The sequence below is a fragment of the Salmo salar genome, chromosome 13 (assembly GCF_965601325.2).
Source record: "Salmo salar chromosome 13, fSalSal1, whole genome shotgun sequence".
In the NCBI taxonomy this organism is placed as follows: Eukaryota; Metazoa; Chordata; class Actinopteri; order Salmoniformes; family Salmonidae; genus Salmo; species Salmo salar.
Genome location: NC_138303.1, coordinates 16,330,756 through 16,350,745, shown reverse-complemented (window position 1 = coordinate 16,350,745; position 19,990 = coordinate 16,330,756). Strand labels below are relative to the sequence as shown.

Sequence of the window (19,990 nt, the reverse complement as noted above, 5' to 3'; positions counted from 1 at the left end):
GTACCATAACGGCTAAGAGGGGTTCATTAATACGTACCATAACGGCTAAGAGGGGTTCATTAATACATACCATAACGGCTCAGTGAGGTTCATTAATACATACCATAACGGCTCAGAGAGGTTCATTAATACGTACCATAACGGCTAAGAGGGGTTCATTAATACGTACCATAACGGCTAAGAGGGGTTCATTAATACATACCATAACGGCTCAGAGAGCGGGTGAATGTAAAAGAGTTGGCGATGTTGTAGGCAGAGACCTGCTTCTGGACCAGGGCTACCAAAGACCCATCTGCCACCTGGAGGTGGAGGAGGAGAGATCTTTAATCATGAAGGACCATCAATTTGACTGTATTCATCGTTGTGTCTGAGAAATGTGGATGAGTATTATGTGGATGTGTCCAGCTGGTGATGCTGTCTGACCTGGTAGTGGGCCAGGGTGTTGAGCCTCTTCCAGTCACTCTCAATCTTTGTGGTGACGTCCTCATCTTGAAGGATAATTCTAGTCAGTCTTCCTTGTCGCCACTCTGTGAGGACGGAAAACAACAACAACAGAAGATTGGTTTGGGCTATGATCCGTATCTTTAGTTTCAGCGGGGAATAAGTATTAGCAATGTTGCAATTAGTTACAGTAAATTCTTCACAGTAATAAAGAAAACCTTCACATACAGGGTCCCCACTGTAAACATGAGTATGTCTGTAGCCTACGAGGCTGTTATTACCATAGACCCGTGTTTCTTAAGAAGCTGTTATTACCATAGACCCGTGTTTCTGAAGAGGCTGTTATTACCATAGACCCGTGTTTCTTAAGAGGCTGTTATTACCACAGACCCGTGTTTCTGAAGAGGCTGTTATTACCATAGACCCGTGTTTCTGAAGAGGCTGTTATTACCACAGACCCGTGTTTCTGAAGAGGCTGTTATTACCACAGACCCGTGTTTCTTAAGAGGCTGTTATTACCATAGACCCGTGTTTCTTAAGAGGCTGTTATTACCATAGACCCGTGTTTCTTAAGAGGCTGTTATTACCATAGACCCGTGTTTCTGAAGAGGCTGTTATTACCATAGACCCGTGTTTCTTAAGAGGCTGCTATTACCATAGACCCGTGTTTGTTAATCCTAGTCCTGGATTTCTTTTTTTGTGGGCGTTACACCTTTTTCCCTCAAATAATCCAAGCTTGATGATGAGTTGATCATTTGAATCAGCTGTGTAGTGCCAGACCCCTTTGACCCCCAGGATGAGGATTAAGAAACACTGCTATAGACATCCATATATACAGTAGGTTCTTACCCAGGTCCATATCATCCGCCTGGGGTCTCTGGGAGTAGGGGATGCCCTTGTACACAGCGTCCAGCAGCTTGTCCTTCACCTGAGTGACCGTGTCACAGTTCAGCACCTTCACCGGGACCTCGGTGCCTGCCTCACCCTCCGGAGGGATACACATCAGAGTCTGGAGAGAGAGAAACCACAGAGCCGTCAGTACCAGAGAGGGACTATCTGGGGAGAGAGAAACCACAGAGCCGTCAGTACCAGAGAGGGACTATCTGTGGAGAGAGAAACCACAGAGCCGTCAGTACCAGAGAGGGACTATCTGGAGAGAGAGAAACCACAGAGCCGTCAGTACCAGAGAGGGACTATCTGGGGAGGGAGAAACCACAGAGCCGTCAGTACCAGAGAGGGACTATCTGGGGAGGGAGAAACCACAGAGCCGTCAGTACCAGAGAGGGACTATCTGGGGAGGGAGAAACCACAGAGCCGTCAGTACCAGAGAGGGACTATCTGGGGAGGGAGAAACCACAGAGCCGTCAGTACCAGAGAGGGACTATCTGTGGAGGGAGAAACCACAGAGCCGTCAGTACCAGAGAGGGACTATCTGGGGAGGGAGAAACCACAGAGCCGTCAGTACCAGAGAGGGACTATCTGGGGAGGGAGAAACCACAGAGCCGTCAGTACCAGAGAGGGACTATCTGGAGAGGGAGAAACCACAGAGCCGTCAGTACCAGAGAGGGACTATCTGTGGAGAGAGAAACCACAGAGCCGTCAGTACTAGAGAGGGACTATCTGGGGAGGGAGAAACCACAGAGCCGTCAGTACCAGAGAGGGACTATCTGGGGAGGGAGAAACCACAGAGCCGTCAGTACCAGAGAGGGACTATATGTGGAGGGAGAAACCACAGAGCCGTCAGTACCAGAGAGGGACTATCTGTGGAGAGAGAAACCACAGAGCCGTCAGTACTAGAGAGGGACTATCTGGGGAGGGAGAAACCACAGAGCCGTCAGTACCAGAGAGGGACTATATGTGGAGGGAGAAACCACAGAGCCGTCAGTACCAGAGAGGGACTATCTGTGGAGAGAGAAACCACAGAGCCGTCAGTACTAGAGAGGGACTATCTGGGGAGGGAGAAACCACAGAGCCGTCAGTACTAGAGAGGGACTATCTGGGGAGGGAGAAACCACAGAGCCGTCAGTACCAGAGAGGGACTATCTGGGGAGGGAGAAACCACAGAGCCGTCAGTACCAGAGAGGGACTATCTGGAGAGGGAGAAACCACAGAGCCGTCAGTACCAGAGAGGGACTATCTGGAGAGGGAGAAACCACAGAGCCGTCAGTACCAGAGAGGGACTATCTGGGGAGGGAGAAACCACAGAGCCGTCAGTACCAGAGAGGGACTATCTGGAGAGGGAGAAACCACAGAGCCGTCAGTACCAGAGAGGGACTATCTGGGGAGAGAGAAACCACAGAGCCGTCAGTACTAGAGAGGGACTATCTGGGGAGGGAGAAACCACAGAGCCGTCAGTACTAGAGAGGGACTATCTGGGGAGGGAGAAACCACAGAGCCGTCAGTACTAGAGAGGGACAGGACTACTGGAGCACTGCACTGAGTCTCTTTAAAGGGGAATTCTTCCAGTTTAAAGAGAGAGAGAGATTTAGACTGCAATTTCCTCAGGTGTTTGTTTTTCATGAATCACTTGAAATGCTATTTTATCAATAGTCTCCCCCAGAGATATTAACTGCATTGTCGATAATGAAGATTTTATCTGTTTGAAGAAAATCAGTGACGACTACAAGCGATCTGGAGGACACATTTCTTAGCCATCCCTGGGTCAATAGAAAACTGACAGAGGACATTGATTTAACTACAAACAAAGATTTATATGACACAATGTGCCATAGTTAAAAGGAGGAGATTGAGGATTGAGAGCAAACGCATAATATATTTTACTCGTTCCGGCACCCCTTCACAGTTCAACCAGTCACAACATAGAGAAGTCAGGCTCTATTTGGTAAAGTGTCATTATAACAAATTGAGATGCATTCAGCCTCATTTGCAACTTGCATTGACACATTAACAAACATAGAAGACTGGTGTCAGAATGCGGCCATCCTCTGAATTCCTATACAAACTCTACACAGTGACTATCCTAGCTAATAGATTCTGTATTGTCTACTGGTTAACGTCTTTCTGTAAACTAGTGTGCCATCTTGCTATGTCAGTATTGCCAGACGGTAAACAATGATTTGCTGCAGGCCTGACGGGGTTTCTGTGTTCAGCACTATTTACTCTAGAGCAGAGGTGTCAAACATACTGCCTGCAGGCCAAACCCATCTCGCGAGGCAGGGAGTCCAATCCAGCCCACGGGTGTTTTGAAAATGACTAAAACCAAATAAAAGGATGAATGATAATGGACCTACATTCATACAGTTTCTTGACTGGGTCCAGCTCACTAATAATCACTACATTCATACAGTTTATTGACTGGGTCCAGCTCACTAATAATCACTGAAATGCTAGACAATCAGGCAGCATCAAAAAATCCAAAACAGATGGTTCGAGGACTACTTTCTGCCAATTTTGACAGCGAGGAAATATATCACATTTTCAGTGCGGCCCTCCGGACCTCGTTGAAGACTGAATGCGGCTCCCAGGGCAAAATTAATTTTACATCTCTGCTCTCGAGGAATCCCGACTAATGGAAAAGCATTGATTCTCATTTTTACACAATCTACAACTAGACGCCATTAAATGACCTATGTTGCCTCTTGAAATAACCAAGGTGCAGTATTCATCCAAAAAGGTCAAAGGTTGTGACCAGAGAGGATAGAGATCCTTCTAATGTATTTATATACTGGGCATGTACACGCCGTGCTGCCAGTCCATATACAGTCATAAGGAGACCTTTGGTGTGGGCTGGGTGCGTTAACCAGGTGATTAGTACAGTACGCAGCTGGCACATGGTACCCCAGATATCTGTACCACTGTCACTCACTGATCATTAGCAAAGTACATTTCCTTCCATGCACTGGAAATAGTTAATAAGTGGGCATTATTAATGCCCCACCTATTCGCCTTATGAAGCCTGCCCCACCTATTCGCCTTATGTAGCTCGCCCCACCTATTTGCCTTATGTAGCCCCGCCCCACCTATTTGCCTTATGTAGCCCCGCCCCACCTATTTGCTTTATGTAGCCCCGCCCCACCTATTCGCCTTATGTAGCCCCACCTATTCGCCTTATGTAGCCCCGTCCCACCTATTCGCCTTATGTAGCACGCCCCACCGATTCTCCTTATGTAGCCCCGTCCCACCTATTCGCCTTATGTAGCACGCCCCACCGATTCTCCTTACGTAGCCCCGCCCCACCTATTTGCCTTATGTAGCCCCGCCCCACCTATTTGCCTTATGTAGCCCCGCCCCACCTATTTGTCTTATGTAGCCCCGCCCCACCTATTTGTCTTATGTAGCCCCGCCCCACCTATTTGCCTTATGTAGCCCCGCCCCACCTATTTGCCTTATGTAGCCCCGCCCCACCTATTTGCCTTATGTAGCCCCGCCCCACCTATTTGCCTTATGTAGCCCCGTCCCACCTATTTGCCTTATGTAGCCCCGCCCCACCTATTTGCCTTATGTAGCCCCGCCCCACCTATTTGCCTTATGTAGCACCGCCCCACCTATTTGCCTTATGTAGCCCCGCCCCACCTATTTGTCTTATGTAGCCCCGCCCCACCTATTTGTCTTATGTAGCCCCGCCCCACCTATTTGCCTTATGTAGCCCCGCCCCACCTATTTGCCTTATGTAGCCCCGCCCCACCTATTTGCCTTATGTAGCCCCGCCCCACCTATTTGCCGTATGTAGCCCCGCCCCACCTATTTGCCTTATGTAGCCCCACCCCACCTATTTGTCTTATGTAGCCCCGCCCCACCTATTTGTCTTATGTAGCCCTGCCCCACCTATTTGTCTTATGTAGCCCCGCCCCACCTATTTGTCTTATGTAGCCCCGCCCCACCTATTTGTCTTATGTAGCCCCGCCCCACCTATTTGCCTTATGTAGCCCCGCCCCACCTATTTGCCTTATGTAGCCCCGCCCCACCTATTTGCCTTATGTAGCCCCGCCCCACCTATTTGCCGTATGTAGCCCCGCCCCACCTATTTGCCTTATGTAGCCCCACCCCACCTATTTGTCTTATGTAGCCCCGCCCCACCTATTTGTCTTATGTAGCCCCGCCCCACCTATTTGTCTTATGTAGCCCCGCCCCACCTATTTGTCTTATGTAGAGCCGCAAAGACTCTGCTGCTTTATGAGGTGGATGCAGGTCGTATGGGGCTCCACAGGTACATTCAGATTGACGTAGAGGTTGGTTTTCAAAACATTGCTGTTGTAAAAACTGTCCCCTCTTCATCCAATTATTGTGACAGCCTCGTACTGAACATATAATGCTTGTCATGTTGATTGATTTTAGGATTTTGTGCAGTTCTGTCAGTGTGAAACTATCAAGCTCTCAACTAAAAGTAAAATTTTTGCATGCGAATGTTGCCGGAAATAGAAGCACAATTGCAACTAACTCGCCGCGATCACCGTGACGTTCCAGAATAAGGTGAATAGAGTTGTCCTGTACTGAAGATCCCCTAGGGCCAGAGATAGAGAGCTCCTCCGGGAGCATTTGCCTATATAGAGCTAATTTCTGTGACATCTGCGATTCTGTCTACCGGTCCCTCTGAAGGAGGCAGAGATGACCCTGTCCTGAGTTGATGCTGCAGTGTTGTACCAGGCGTGTGGTCGCATGGGGACTGACGAATGGCCTCGGAAGCAGGCAGTATACAGCTGATTCATCGAGAAGTTGAGTGGTGGGTGTGGGCGCGCTAGCATTGCATCCTACCAAGTCAGCGTATTGCTATTTTTTCATATAAATAATTTATATGAGGATATATTTGGAGAATTCCTGTACTGTTTTGATGTTTCATTCGCCAATCTGGGGTGTGACGCTTTTATGTGGAAGTCAATGGGTTGCTGACGGTGAGTAAATCATTAATTGTTCAAGTGTAGTATTTCCTGGCAGTACTGCTTGGCCGCCTCGTTGGGGAGAGAGAGCGATGTGGTGGGAAGGGTTTGTTTTATTGGCAGACAATAAATTGCTTGATTTGTTTGAATCATTACTGGCCCGCAGCAGGTCAGTGTGTGATTGAGTGCTGAGTTGGTTCGTCCCATCAGCGATACCTCACCCATATAAGCCCGTCTCCTACCACTCCTACCACTGAGATCCCCACAGCCAATGAGGGAGCCAAGGCCCACCTCACTTCCTCAGTAACATGTCAGGTGATTTGCATGGCAAAGCCTGCTAAACATTCTCCCACCTGCTTGTATTGCCTCTTGAACCACATTAAGTGAGAATCAGTACATGGATTGATCTTGCTGCCCTGGGACTGGGAGTGTTGGCTCCACTGCACAACACTCATATCAAACAGGAGACTGGTGTGAGAGGAGGTGTGCGTTTCTGTGTGTATGTGGAGGAGGGTCCTTCCTCACCAGCTGTTTGTAGTCAATCTGCTGGCGGATGAGCTTGTCCTCACTGAGGGAGTAGCGTGCCTCTCCTGTGATGGCGTCTATAGGCCCCTTCTCCATCTGCTGCTTGATGGCACAGAACAGCATGAACAGAGGCTCCCCAGCACACTCCTGAGAGAGAGAGAGAGAGAGGCGCAGGGGGCAGAGGGAGAGACAGTAAAAGTGGAAGAGGGAGGGAGTAACTGAGTGTGAAAAGGGGAGAGGAATAGGCAATCACATCCTTTCAGTGAGGAGTGGGGAAGTTACCAATTACCCACTTACAGGGTTTGACGACTAACCAGTGATACTGAGGGAACACTATTATTTAGTTCTTAGGGACGATTCATTTGACATCATTAATTACAACGTGACATCCTGAGTCTCAAGCTGCTTGGACACAGAGGGGCCTTCAAGCCCAGACACAGAGGGGCCTTCAAGCCCAGACACAGAGGGGCCTTCAAGCCCAGACACAGAGGGGCCTTCAGACACAGAGGACCATTGACCCATCTACCAGGCTTCTAAATCATGCTGCCATTAACCAAATGGAACCAATACCCAGTAACCAAATCCATACTCAAAAAACAGAAACCTCAAAACACACAAATGGCCACCAATTATCCAATGTAAGTAAGACAGAGAGAGTTTAAGCAGGATTCAGTAATACTGATTGTTCATGCTAGGATGTCCATGCTCTTCTGCATTTCATGTTCTTCTGTGGTTTTAATAATGTGTACAGTCGAGGTGACATCACACTTAATAACATCATAACTACAGGTTCCAAGTCACTCTCCAGAATGTTGTCTCAGTTCAAAACCAGCCAAAGGAGAGTAACGAACAAGTAGATTCTATATTTTACCAGACCATGTCCAATGAGATGAAATCCTCAACAAGTTGTTGTTCACTTACGGGATTTATGTTGAACATGCTAACTAGATATTTTCTTTGGTTTTGAGAACTTCATAAATCTTAACACGGCATTACATTTGTTATTTAAGAAACTCTACAACCATTATCTTCACCAATAATATCTACACTCAGGTAATAAAAACCCACATTAAAATATATATTTTTGTTAATTTAGTGACAAACCTGGCTATGAAAGATGAATATTGCTATGCAAGCTGAATGTAAAAATGTGGAAGCCAATCCAGAATAGAGGTTTAAGTAGGGCTTGTGGAAACATTTCAGGGTAATTACTTGGGGAGGCTGGGAAGACGGCCAGAACACTTTAACATCTGCACTGATGTAACTTAAATATAATGGGTGGCCATCCAGAGCTACATTCCAAGAGGCATTTCAGGCCTGAACTCACAATGGGCCTGATGTTCTTGTCTTTAACGTGAATGGCCATTTTAATCCAATCCCAGAGTAACACAGGAGAAGCTTATGGTCAGGAAGAACACAGAAAGGCCATTTTGGGTGATGGGGAGCACCTGACAGGATGTGGTTAGACAAAATGACCACAACTGCCCCCAGAGTGATTCTCCGATACGGTTCACACTGTGGCCGTGTTGTGTGCTGCGGTCACACAGGGTGAGAATAAACAGTACCAGGACCATGATTAGCCAAATAACCCCACCTCAGAAATATAATTACAACTCGCACATTACACTAATAATAGCAATTAACGATCATTTCACAGAATTTCTGGTAACAAAATTAGAATGGGTACAGAATACACTGCACACTGTTGCTATGGGCCTACTGGTGTTTCAGCCAAACAACAGGCCTTTGGTGAATAAATCACAAGCATCAATCTCCTGCTAAGTATCTGAATCGCTCTGCTCTGAAACTAAATGAACCCTATGTTAAAAAAACTCTCTGAGCTCCATTAAAACTGCCTTACCTTGAGGAAGCGATGCAGCAGGAACGTAAACCAGTTGGTGAGCATCTTCTCAGCCACCGACTCCGTCCTTCAGGAGAGATGAGACACCGATCAGATTCAACAACGTGTATGAGTAGAGCAAGGTGGGTAGAGCAAGGTGAGTAGAGAAAGGTGCTAGTGAGGGAGTGAGAGGAGAGCCCTCAGCCTATGTCTCTACAAGTAAGTAGCCTCACTGTGTGACCTAGGGTGGTGTAGTGATCTATACCGCTGCCTAGGGTGGTGTAGTGATCTATACCACTGCCTAGGGTGGTGTAGTGATCTATACCGCTGCCTAGGGTGGTGTAGTGATCTATACCGCTGCCGAGGGTGGTGTAGTGATCTATACCGCTGCCGAGGGTGGTGTAGTGATCTATACCGCTGCCGAGGGTGGTGTAGTGATCTATACCGCTGCCGAGGGTGGTGTAGTGATCTATACCGCTGCCGAGGGTGGTGTAGTGATCTATACCGCTGCCGAGGGTGGTGTAGTGATCTATAACGCTGCCTAGGGTGGTGTAGTGATCTAAACCACTGCCTAGGGTGGTGTGGTGATCTAAACCACTGCCTAGGGTGATGTAGTGATCTAAACCACTGCCTAGGGTGGTGTGGTGATCTATACCACTGCCTAGGGTGGTGTAGTGATCTATACAGCTGCCTAGGGAGGTGTAGTGATCTATACCGCTGCCGAGGGTGGTGTAGTGATCTAAACCACTGCCAAGGGTGGTGTGGTGATACAAACCACTGCAGCGGTATAGTGATCTATACCGCTGCCTAGGGTGGTGTGGTGATCTATACCGCTGCCTAGGGTGGTGTAGTGATCTAAACCACTGCCAAGGGTGGTGTGGTGATACAAACCACTGCAGCGGTATAGTGATCTATACCGCTGCCTAGGGTGGTGTGGTGATCTATACCGCTGCCTAGGGTGGTGTGGTGATCTATACCGCTGCCTAGGGTGGTGTGGTGATCTATACCGCTGCCTAGGGTGGTGTGGTGATCTATACCGCTGCCTAGGGTGGTGTGGTGATCTATACCGCTGCCTAGGGTGGTGTGGTGATCTATACCGCTGCCTAGGGTGGTGTGGTGATCTATACCGCTGCCTAGGGTGGTGTGGTGATCTATACCGCTGCCTAGGGAGGTGTAGTGATCTATACCGCTGCCTAGGGTGGTGTAGTGATCTAAACCACTGCCGAGGGTGGTGTGGTGATACATACCACTGCCTAGGGTGGTGTAGTGATCTATACCGCTGCCTAGGGTGGTGTAGTGATCTATACCGCTGCCTAGGGTGGTGTAGTGATCTAAACCACTGCCTAGGGTGGTGTGGTGATCTATACCGCTGCCTAGGGTGGTGTGGTGATCTATACCGCTGCCTAGGGTGGTGTGGTGATCTATACCGCTGCCTAGGGGGGTATAGCAATATACAGCTGCAGCATGGGTTTAATATACCGCTGCGGCATGGGTTTAATATACCGCTGCGGCATGGGTTTAATATACCGCTGCGGCATGGGTTTAATATACCGCTGGGGCATGGGTTTAATATACCGCTGCGGCATGGGTTTAATATACCGCTGCGGCATGGGTTTAATATACTGCTGCGGCATGGGTTTAATACACCGCTGCGGCATGGGTTTAATATACCGCTGCAGCATGGTGTTGATATACCGCTGCAGCATGGTGTTGACATACCGCTGCAGCATGGGTTTAATATACCACTGCAGCATGGTGTTGATATACCGCTGCAGCATGGGTTTAATATACCGCTGCGGCATGGGTTTAATATACCGCTGCAGCATGGGTTTAATATACCGCTGCAGCATGGGTTTAATATACCGCTGCAGCATGGGTTTAATATACCGCTGCGGCATGGGTTTAATATACCGCTGAGGCATGGGTTTAATATACCGCCGCGGCATGGGTTTAATATACCGCCGCGGCATGGGTTTAATATACCGCTGTAGTGTTTTTTTTGCAGCAATTCGACCATTAAGGCCTGATTCACGCAGTCTCCTCTGAACAGCTGATGTTGAGATGTGTCTGTTACTTGAACTCCGTGAAGCATTTATTTGGGCTGCAATTTCTGAGGCTGGTAACTCTAATGAACTTATCCTCTGCAGCAGAGGTAACTTTGGGTCTTCCTTTCCTGTGGCGGTCCTCAAGAGAGCCTGTTTCATCATAGCGCTTGATGGTTTTTGCGACTACACTTGAAGAAGCTTTCAAAGTTCTTGAAATGTTCCATATTGACTGACCTTCATATCTCAAAGTAATGATGGACTGTCATTTCTCTTTGCTTATTTGAGATGTTCTTGCCATAATACGGACTTGGTCTTTTACCAAATAGGGCTGTCTTCTGTATACCCCCCTACCTTGTCACAACACAACTGATTGGCTCAAATGCATTAAGAAGGAAAGAAATTCCACAAATAAACTTTTAAGAAGGCACACCTGTTAATTGAAATGCATTCCAGGTGACTACCTCATGATGCTGGTTGAGAGAAAGCCAAGAGTGTGCAAAACTGTCTTCAAGGCAAAGGGTGGCTTTTTGAAGAATCTCAAATATAAAATATATTTTGATTTGTGTAACACTTTTTTGGTTACTACATGATTCCATATGTGTTATTGCATAGTTTTGATGTCTTCACTATTATTCAACAATGTAGAAAATAGTAAAACTAAAGAAAAACCCTTGAATGAGTAGGTGTTCTAAAACTTTTGACCGGTAGTGTATATATCTTTAAAGTATCCTCACCGTCGGAGCAGCAGTTTAGGATGGTTGCGGTTCTCCAGGTTCTTCTCTATGAGGTCAGCCAGCAACTGTTTAAGTACCATGGTGGCGTACTCCATGCGGCCCTGCAGCGCGGCCATGAGCAGAGAGGCCACATTTCCTCGGTCCCGCATGGAGAAGGACCTCTGGGCCTCCAGGGTATGGATGAAGGTCAGCAGAAACATCTTACTGTGCAGCAGCTGGCTGAACAGACGCAGGGCTTTCTCCACATTGGCCGGGGACTGAGGGACAGGACATAGGAGGATGAGGGGGAGGGGGGACACAGAGGTGGGAATACACAAAGGAGGTCCAAAGGGTTATTAAGTGGGGAGAGGGAGTTGGAGAGGGGAGAAGAGAGAGAATAAGGGAGGGGAGAGAGGAGAAGGGAGAGAGGAGAGGGAGAGATGGGAGACGAGAGGGGAGACGAGAGAAGAGAGGTGAGGGGAGAGAGAATAGGGGAGGCGAGAGAGGATAGTGGAGAGGGAGAGGGGAGATGAGAGAGGAGAGAAGAGAAGAAAGGGGAGAGGAGACAGGAGAGGGGGGAGACGAGAGAGAAGAGGGAGAGAGGGGAGGAAAGTGAAAAGAGAAAAAGGGGGAGAGGGGAGACGAGAGAGGAGAGGGGAGAGAGAATAGGGGAGGGGAGAGAATAGGGGAAAGGAGAGAGGAGAGGGAGAGAGGAGAGAATAGGGGAGGGAGAGAGGGGAGGAAAGTGTAAAGAGAAAAAGGGGGAGAGGGGAGACGAGAGAGGAGAGCGAGAGAGGAGAGAATAGGGGAGGGAGAGAGGGGAGGAAAGTGTAAAGAGAAAAAGGGGGAAAGAAGATGGTTTATTATTAGTATGAGGATTACATGGAGCACCTTAAAACGTGGCTGTAGTGACTTCAAATATTCCTCTATGCTGACTATTTTCAAAACATTTCTGCAGCAATCTCTAGACAAGTAGTCTATGGAGGGCTGGTGGAGCTCCTGGGTTGACTCAGCCTCAGGTTGAAATGAAAAAGAAATAAGGTTGAGAAAAAAAGAAAAGAGGTTTCTCTGAAGCTCGGCACTAAGAGAGCTGCTGGCTACTGACTTTAGTTTTTTTTAAACAGGATCTATCGCTTTAGTTTTATTCCCTTCTTTTTTTGGCAGCACAAGTGAACCTCAGGACTGAGTTACAGTACAGCACAAGTGAACCTCAGGAAAGCATACTTTACTGAGTTACAGTACAACACAAGTGAACCTCAGGAAAGCATACTTTACTGAGTTACCAAGACAACACAAGTGAACCTCAGGAAAGCATACTTTACTGAGTTACAGTACAACACATGTGAACCTCAGGAAAGCATACTTTACTGAGTTACAGTACAACACAAGTGAACCTCAGGAAAGCATACTTTACTGAGTTACAGTACAACACAAGTGAACCTCAGGAAAGCATACTTTACTGAGTTACAGTACAACACAAGTGAACCTCAGGAAAGCATACTCTACTGAATTACCAAGACAACACAAGTGAACCTCAGGAATGCATACTTTACTGAGTTACCAAGACAACACAAGCGAACCTCAGGAAAGCATACTTTACTGAGTTACAGTACAACACAAGTGAACCTCAGGAAAGCATACTCTACTGAGTCACCAAGACAACATAAGTAAACCTCAGGAAAGCATACTTTACTGAGTTATCAAGACAACACAAGCGAACCTCAGGAAAGCATACTCTACTGAGTTACCAAGACAACACAAGTGAACCTCAGGAAAGCATACTCTACTGAGTTACCAAGGCAACACAAATGAACCTCAGGAAAGCATACTTTACTGAGTTACAGTACAACACAAGCAAACCTCAGGAAAGCATACTTTACTGAGTTACAGTACAACACAAGCGAACCTCAGGAAAGCATACTTTACTGAGTTACAGTACAACACAAGCGAACCTCAGGAAAGCATACTTTACTGAGTTACAGTACAACACAAGCGAACCTCAGGAAAGCATACTCTACTGAGTTACAATACAACACAAGCGAACCTCAGGAAAGCATGCTTTACTGAGTTACCAAGACAACACACGCGAACCTCAGGAAAGCATACTTTACTGAGTTACAGTACAACACAAATGAAGACAGAAGCACAAGGCAGTGAAGTGAACAAGTGCTCTAGTTTAGTTCTCTTACACTTACATCCAGCTCCTTGAGGACGGGGTGCTCCTCGATGCCGGGGAACATGACTCTCATGGTGTAGGTGCGGTACTCCAGGAAGGGGATCTTCACTCCGTCCATGTCATTAGTCAGCTCCTGGATGTCTGTCTGCAGCTCAGCGAATGCTATGTTGACAGAAGCATAAGATACAAAAATTGCCATTTTAATCCAATCCCAGAGAAGCACATGGTCAGGAAGAACACAGAAAGGTCATTTTGTGTGGTGGGGAGCACCTGACAGGATGTGGTTCGACAAAATGACCACAACTGCCTCACTCTATTGATCGGATTAAATTAAGTCTGATCATTTCACTGAATCAACAGTCAGTTACCTCGTCCAGGCGTGTTAGTGTCAAGTCAATACCATAAACTGCCACACTCCGGACTAAATCTGCCCGCTTCGAATCATTTTGAGCCGTGATTGTCTTGACAGCTGGCACAGTATAGGAATACATGGATAAATGCTCATAAGACTTGACTGCCCTCTATCGATTAATGGACAGCATATTTTGGTCATCCTCATACTGTACACCAGGGGTGGGTAATTACAGTCCTCGAGGGCCTGATTGGTGTCACAGTTTTGCCCCAGCCACAGCTAACACACCTGACTCCAATAATCACCTAATCATGATCTTCAGTTTAGAATGCAATGTGATTAATCAGCTGTGTTTGCTAGGGATGGAGAAGAAGTGTGACACCAATCAGGCCCTGGAGGACTGGAGTTGGCCACTCCTGCTGTACACAGTCAGTTCTGTGGTTGCCTGGTTACCTTCTACTGAGTCAGCAGAGCATCTCAGAAAATATATCGTAAAGAATGTAGAGTGATTGACTTGTACTGTACCTACTATAAGAGCAACACGATAGCCTGTTCAGAGCAGGCCAATGCTGATAACACACTAATCTTCAAAAGGACACGCAGCTCTCTGATAAGAGCATATCAAAATACCCTGCCAGTCAATGTTTCAGCTCACTTCAATGAAGCAATCTTTGCTTGAGGAAAAAGCCATGAGCAGTGCTGGTGTCATTTCAGTGACAGAAATGTACGTGCAAAGAGCATTCAGATAAACATAGAACTGTTTTTAAATGGCCATTGTGAAAAGGATACTTTACCTTTATTTTTAATTAAGTCAAAATTCTTATTTACAATGATGGCCTGGCAAATAGGTTATGATAGGATAAGATATGAGATAAATAGGATATGATAGGATATGATAGGACAGGAGAGAAATAGGATATGTTAGGAGAGAAATAGGATATAATAGGAGGGAAATAGGATATGATCGGAGAGAAATAGGATAGGATATGATAGGAGGGAAATAGGATATGACAGGATAGGAGAGGACAGCAATAGGAGAAGGAGGAGGTCATAGTGACCGGTGCTCCTACCTTCTTTACACTCCAGGGCCACTCTGGACTCCAGGTTGTCCATCTGCAGCTGCAGGCGTTTCAGGGTGCGGTCAGCATCCCGGGTCTTCCTCTTGTAGGCGATGAGCACGGCGATGATGGCGATGAGAAGCACCCCTCCTCCCGCTCCGATCCCGATGATGGCCGGTAGGGTGAGTGTGCTGTCGGAGTAGATGTGCAGTGTTCCTGGGGAGTACTCCAAACCACCCACCACGATCTGGAGGAGAAACACATCCAACCTTTTATGCGAGTAAAGTGCATGTCGGATAAAAAATGTCATGACAGACCTGATGGAAACAGAACATTTTTCAGTAAACTTTCCAAATGTCGACAAAACAAAATACGCTAGATAAGGTGGGGTCTTTTTGTGTCTGTAAAATTAATTATGTGAGATATGTCAGTGGAAATGCTTTTGTGTGCAAATATTGATATAGTATCCATCATATCAAAGTAAACTTGTTGTGTGTTCCTCCCACTACGCATGCCGTTTATTAGGCTACAGATGAAATAAGTTACGATGAACTTCACAGGGTGGTGAAAGCGCACAGTGATGAGCTTGACGCTCCTTCCCAATAAATATTGAGGGTCTTATTCTGGTGACATGATCATCCATGCTCGTCTGCCGTTTGACAAATACAAATTATCTCGCTCTTTTATCCATAATCTCACCATGTAGGCTATGCGTGTGCTATAGCCAACAGCGCTCAATCTGCACCCTGCATACTGTTGGCTTGAGCACACCTGCCAAGACCAGAGCGGGCACACTCGCTATATAACACATTTTTTGGGGTGAGAAAACCATCAGTAGTCGAAAATGCGATTGAAATCCATTTTACTTATATTTCTTTTCTTTTCAGTACATAGGAATTTGTATGTGCACTACAGTCAATTTGATGGAGACATCATATTGTTTTTATGCAGATGTTTTTATATTCACGTGACAATCTGTCACCAATCGAATGGAAACCTAGCTACTGAGATGGAAAAATTGGGCTCTGCAATATGAAGGGTTTCATTACTACAGTGCCTTCAGAAAGTATTCATACCCCTTGACTTATTCCACATTCTGTTGTGTTACAGCCTGAATTCAAAATGGAAAACAACGCAAGGTGGAAAAAGTCAAGTGGTGTGAATGCTTTCTGAAGGCACACGGTATGTAGCTCAGACTCAGAGTTACAGTACATGTCCAAACTTTTTAGTTTTGGTTCTAACATCTCCTTTTTAAACTTCAGGCCAATTACAGATGACTTCCAACAGGTATGGCTAACGAGTTTCACCTTTACCGCCCCCATTCCCCTCCTGGCTGTGTGCTTTAATTATTGAGTGGTTTGGATGGAAGAGAACAGGGAGAATGCCACTCTGCTGTCTGTGTGTCTGTCCGTTACTGTGCTAGGTGTCAGGTCATTAGCACAGCTGGCTCAGCCTTCTCACTGTGCCGTGAGTCTCCATCTCTCCCTGCCCCTGGGAGGGAGATCACTCCACCTCACCCATCACCTCTCTCTCTCTCTCTCCCCCTCTCTTTCATCTCAGCTTTGATTTGTAAATGCTCCCTCCTCTCCACAGTTGACTCTATTGATCGGATTAAATTAAAGTCTGATCGTTTCACTGAATCAACAGTCAGTTACCTCGTCCAGGCGTGTTAGTGTCAAGTCAATACCATAAGATCAGGACCATGCCTTTGATACAAAAGGTAAACAAGCTGCCACACTCCAGGACTAAATCTACCTGCTTCTAACCATTCTGAGCTGTGGTTGTCTTGACAGCTGGCACTGTATAGGAATACATGGATAAATACTTATGACACTTGCAATAATCAGATTGGCCCTCTGCCAATTAAATCACCTGCTCTCGCCAACGGTTGTCTGGCCATAAAAATATAAAAAAGTGATTGCATTTCATCAATCCAAGATGATTATTTTTCACCTCTACTGCTCAAGCCCACAGCTGAAATCATTGTGCTCTGAGGCGTGTATGTAATAAAGAGAGTTAGTCCTGTTTGGCATTGATGATAATGCGCCAAAGCTGTGGAGTCAACAGATATTTCGATTACATGGGAAGTTGCTTGTATCAGCGGGCCGCCGTAATCATAATGCATGATGACCCTTTGACCTTTACATTTGGTGGATTAGCATTCAAGTAAAAAAAAAACCTGCCACACAGCTATTATAGAATTAATTATAGATGTAATTTCTAAGTCAGGCATGTTTCCAGATAGCACAGATAAAAGCGTTTTAACTACATGTCAAATATATTTAGAGAAATAACAAGACTGGATTATGGCCAGAGCAGTTTGGCTATGAAAGATATCTCACACGAAGCTATTGTTGACATAAAATACACAAACTCCTGTAAACGGTGGGCGGGACATCTGGTCTTACCACGACTCTCTGCTCCCCGGTCAGGTCTGGCGAATCACAGAGCAGCTGAGACTCCGAGACAGTTAACAGACAGGGCGTTTCACCAATCATCACGCTGTAGTTCAGCCGGGTGTTGCCCGGAGCAGGGGGAATCAAATTCTTGCCCTGTTTTCAGAAGAAACATGTTGTTCGTTTTCAAAAGAAACATTCTGTTGGACAATAATCACCTTTATCAGACAAAAGCACACACACAATAAAGTGTATGTGTCTTCAGAGTATTATCAATCCTGACTTGTAATTCCATCCTCAGCTCAGGGACTTTGTACATAGACGTGTAGGGAAAGGAAGTTGTCTCTGTACTGGTTCTGTCTCACATGACCTCTCTTGCTTCTCTAGAGCTTTATCCTCCTTCCTCTCAACAGACAAAAGTAACAGAAAATGAAACCAAACAAGGAATCTACTTACTTTGAGGATAATTGGAGAGCCGGGCTTGACCTCCATTATCCCAGAGTTCCCTAGTGTTTCGAAGGTGGGGTTTAGGTAGTAGGTGAAAGGTGTCCCGTTGAGGACGAGCAGCGCAGCCACATGATCCAGGATGAAGCCGTACTCGTCGGGGTGCAGGCCTGACTCTGGGGCCTGGTGCTTGGTGTAAATGATACCCGGGGCCAGACAGGTCATCACAGAGTCATTCACCACAGTGCACACCTGGACAGGAAGATAAAAGAGGGGGGTCAAAACAGGAACAAGTATGAGACAAACGTCTGTGTAAAACCACAATACTGACAATGTGTACAGTAACAAAAACTTACTGCGTAAGTCCTTGATGCTAGTTGCTATTATACAGGTTAACCATTTGTAATAGTCAGAGCGGTACAGTGTAAACATGGAATGTTTATATTGGGAACACTTACATTAGTAGTCTGTATTCCTGCATACTTGGCACGGACTTTGGGCTCCTGGATGGTGAGCAGGTTGGTACCTGTGACGGTGATCAAGGTGCTACCACTGAAACACAAGCAGAAACATGATGGTGGAGAGGTTAAGATGAGAGTTATTGCACACTGGTGACATGGGCAGAGAGACAACAAGGAAGGAATGAAATAAGAACTTCTGTGTAACAGAGCTGCTATGTTGCTGACTTTTAGTGTTTTAGTCTACAGCATGTTGTTTGTATGATTTATCTTACAGTACTGTTGAGATTCAGAAGAAGAGGGAGCCTACAGTCCCCTTAAGGGTCCCATGGATTAGGATGGGACATACATTAGATACATCATCCCCCATTCTGTCTATTGTGCTTTAGTGTCATGGTGAAATGGCTACAATGGGACAGTGTGGGCGTCTCGGTGCGGATTTGGGGCTCATGTTGTAATCTCAGAGTGTTCCTGAGGCATTACTGCCAGTAATGGATGGCTGGGCTGAGTTTCTCCTGAGGAATCTCCCAGGGCACTGGTCATGCGCTGAGAGGTTCCAGCCTGCAGCCTGTTTGCTGGGAGAGGAGGAGAGGAGAGGGAAGGAGAGGAGGGGAGGAGTGGGGAGTGGAGGGGAGGACGCTTGGCTGCAGCTGGTATCACCACTACTCACTTCACTATACTCCAGTTGGGCTCGATGCTGGAGATGGTAGGGTCCTCTGTGTAGATGTAGTGTGTGTCACTGCTGGTGACCTCAGCTTTGTCGATTAACAATTTGATTGACGCAGGCCCTGAGCCAGACAGGGACGACGGTGTCACACACACAATGTCCCTGTTGGTCCTCCTGTGGCCGGTTAGACAGAGGATGTGTCATATTGTGTCACAGAGTTCATTCACTGTCTGAAACAACACTCAAGAAAATGTCATGCTGTCACCCTGTTATGATGCTGTTTTAATTGAACTTAAAAATAGACAGGTAATGGGCAGACAGGGTGTGATAGAACAGATTACACTACTATACTACCACAGTCCATTCCTCCGAGGTGGGGTCAAGCTGACTGACTACTCACTTAACAAACAGGCACTCCTCCTGGGCGATGAACACAGTGACGGTGCTACCAGCGTCCAGATGATGGCCTGATATTGTCAGCCGGGTCCCCCCGGACACGGGGCCCTTCTCCGGGCGCACATGGTTGAAGCTGGGGGTCTGTGAGAGGGAGGAAACTCACTGTTTACACCCAGCAGCACACAAAACAATTATACATTTTTTTCTGAAAAGCTACTGTACAACAAAGCGATTCCCATTATATTTCTAGTAATTGCTGCTCACACACTGCACCCCAGCTGAGCATGTTTTAGTATGTATTTGTATTCAGCAGCACAGTGACATGAGTAAGACTCTCCTTTTTTCTGTAATTAGCTACATAGTTTCTCGGTGCACATGTATTCATTTGGCTGGGAGCATCTTGGCTTCTGCTGGAATTAAACTGCAAGACTCCTATTGATTGGTGGTTTAAGGGCAGTAGTCAAGCCCATTCATTTCAGTGAGCTGCTCTGTGCCCAGGCTGAGGAGATAATAGACCGACACCACATTCCTGTTTCACTGCTGCTTAATGCTCTGTCGGAATAGCTGGGTAATTACTGTATATCACATCGGCCACACTTTCTCTCACAACACTTTCCTCATCTCTGTATTGCAGCATAAGGCTAG

The 19,990-nt window shown here is 46.6% G+C and overlaps 1 protein-coding gene across 3 annotated transcripts in view; it reads right to left on the bottom strand.

Moving 5' to 3' along the window:
* The window catches only part of LOC106566493 (plexin A3-like), a 161,411-nt gene that overhangs the window by 11,232 nt on the left and 130,189 nt on the right, over window positions 1-19,990 (bottom strand). For 2 of the 3 annotated variants that reach the window (XM_014134573.3, XM_014134572.3), the window contains exons 15-27: window positions 19,350-19,486; window positions 18,953-19,123; window positions 18,283-18,376; window positions 17,837-18,076; window positions 17,393-17,536; window positions 14,997-15,231; window positions 13,588-13,736; window positions 11,420-11,676; window positions 8,662-8,728; window positions 6,801-6,947; window positions 1,291-1,450; window positions 424-527; window positions 203-299 (exon numbers count right to left, since the gene is read on the bottom strand). In XM_014134573.3, coding sequence (XP_013990048.2) covers window positions 203-299; window positions 424-527; window positions 1,291-1,450; window positions 6,801-6,947; window positions 8,662-8,728; window positions 11,420-11,676; window positions 13,588-13,736; window positions 14,997-15,231; window positions 17,393-17,536; window positions 17,837-18,076; window positions 18,283-18,376; window positions 18,953-19,123; window positions 19,350-19,486 — 2,002 coding nt within the window. The remainder of the gene's footprint in view (window positions 1-202; window positions 300-423; window positions 528-1,290; window positions 1,451-6,800; window positions 6,948-8,661; window positions 8,729-11,419; window positions 11,677-13,587; window positions 13,737-14,996; window positions 15,232-17,392; window positions 17,537-17,836; window positions 18,077-18,282; window positions 18,377-18,952; window positions 19,124-19,349; window positions 19,487-19,990) is intronic. The other variant, XM_014134574.3, reaches the window with a different exon arrangement.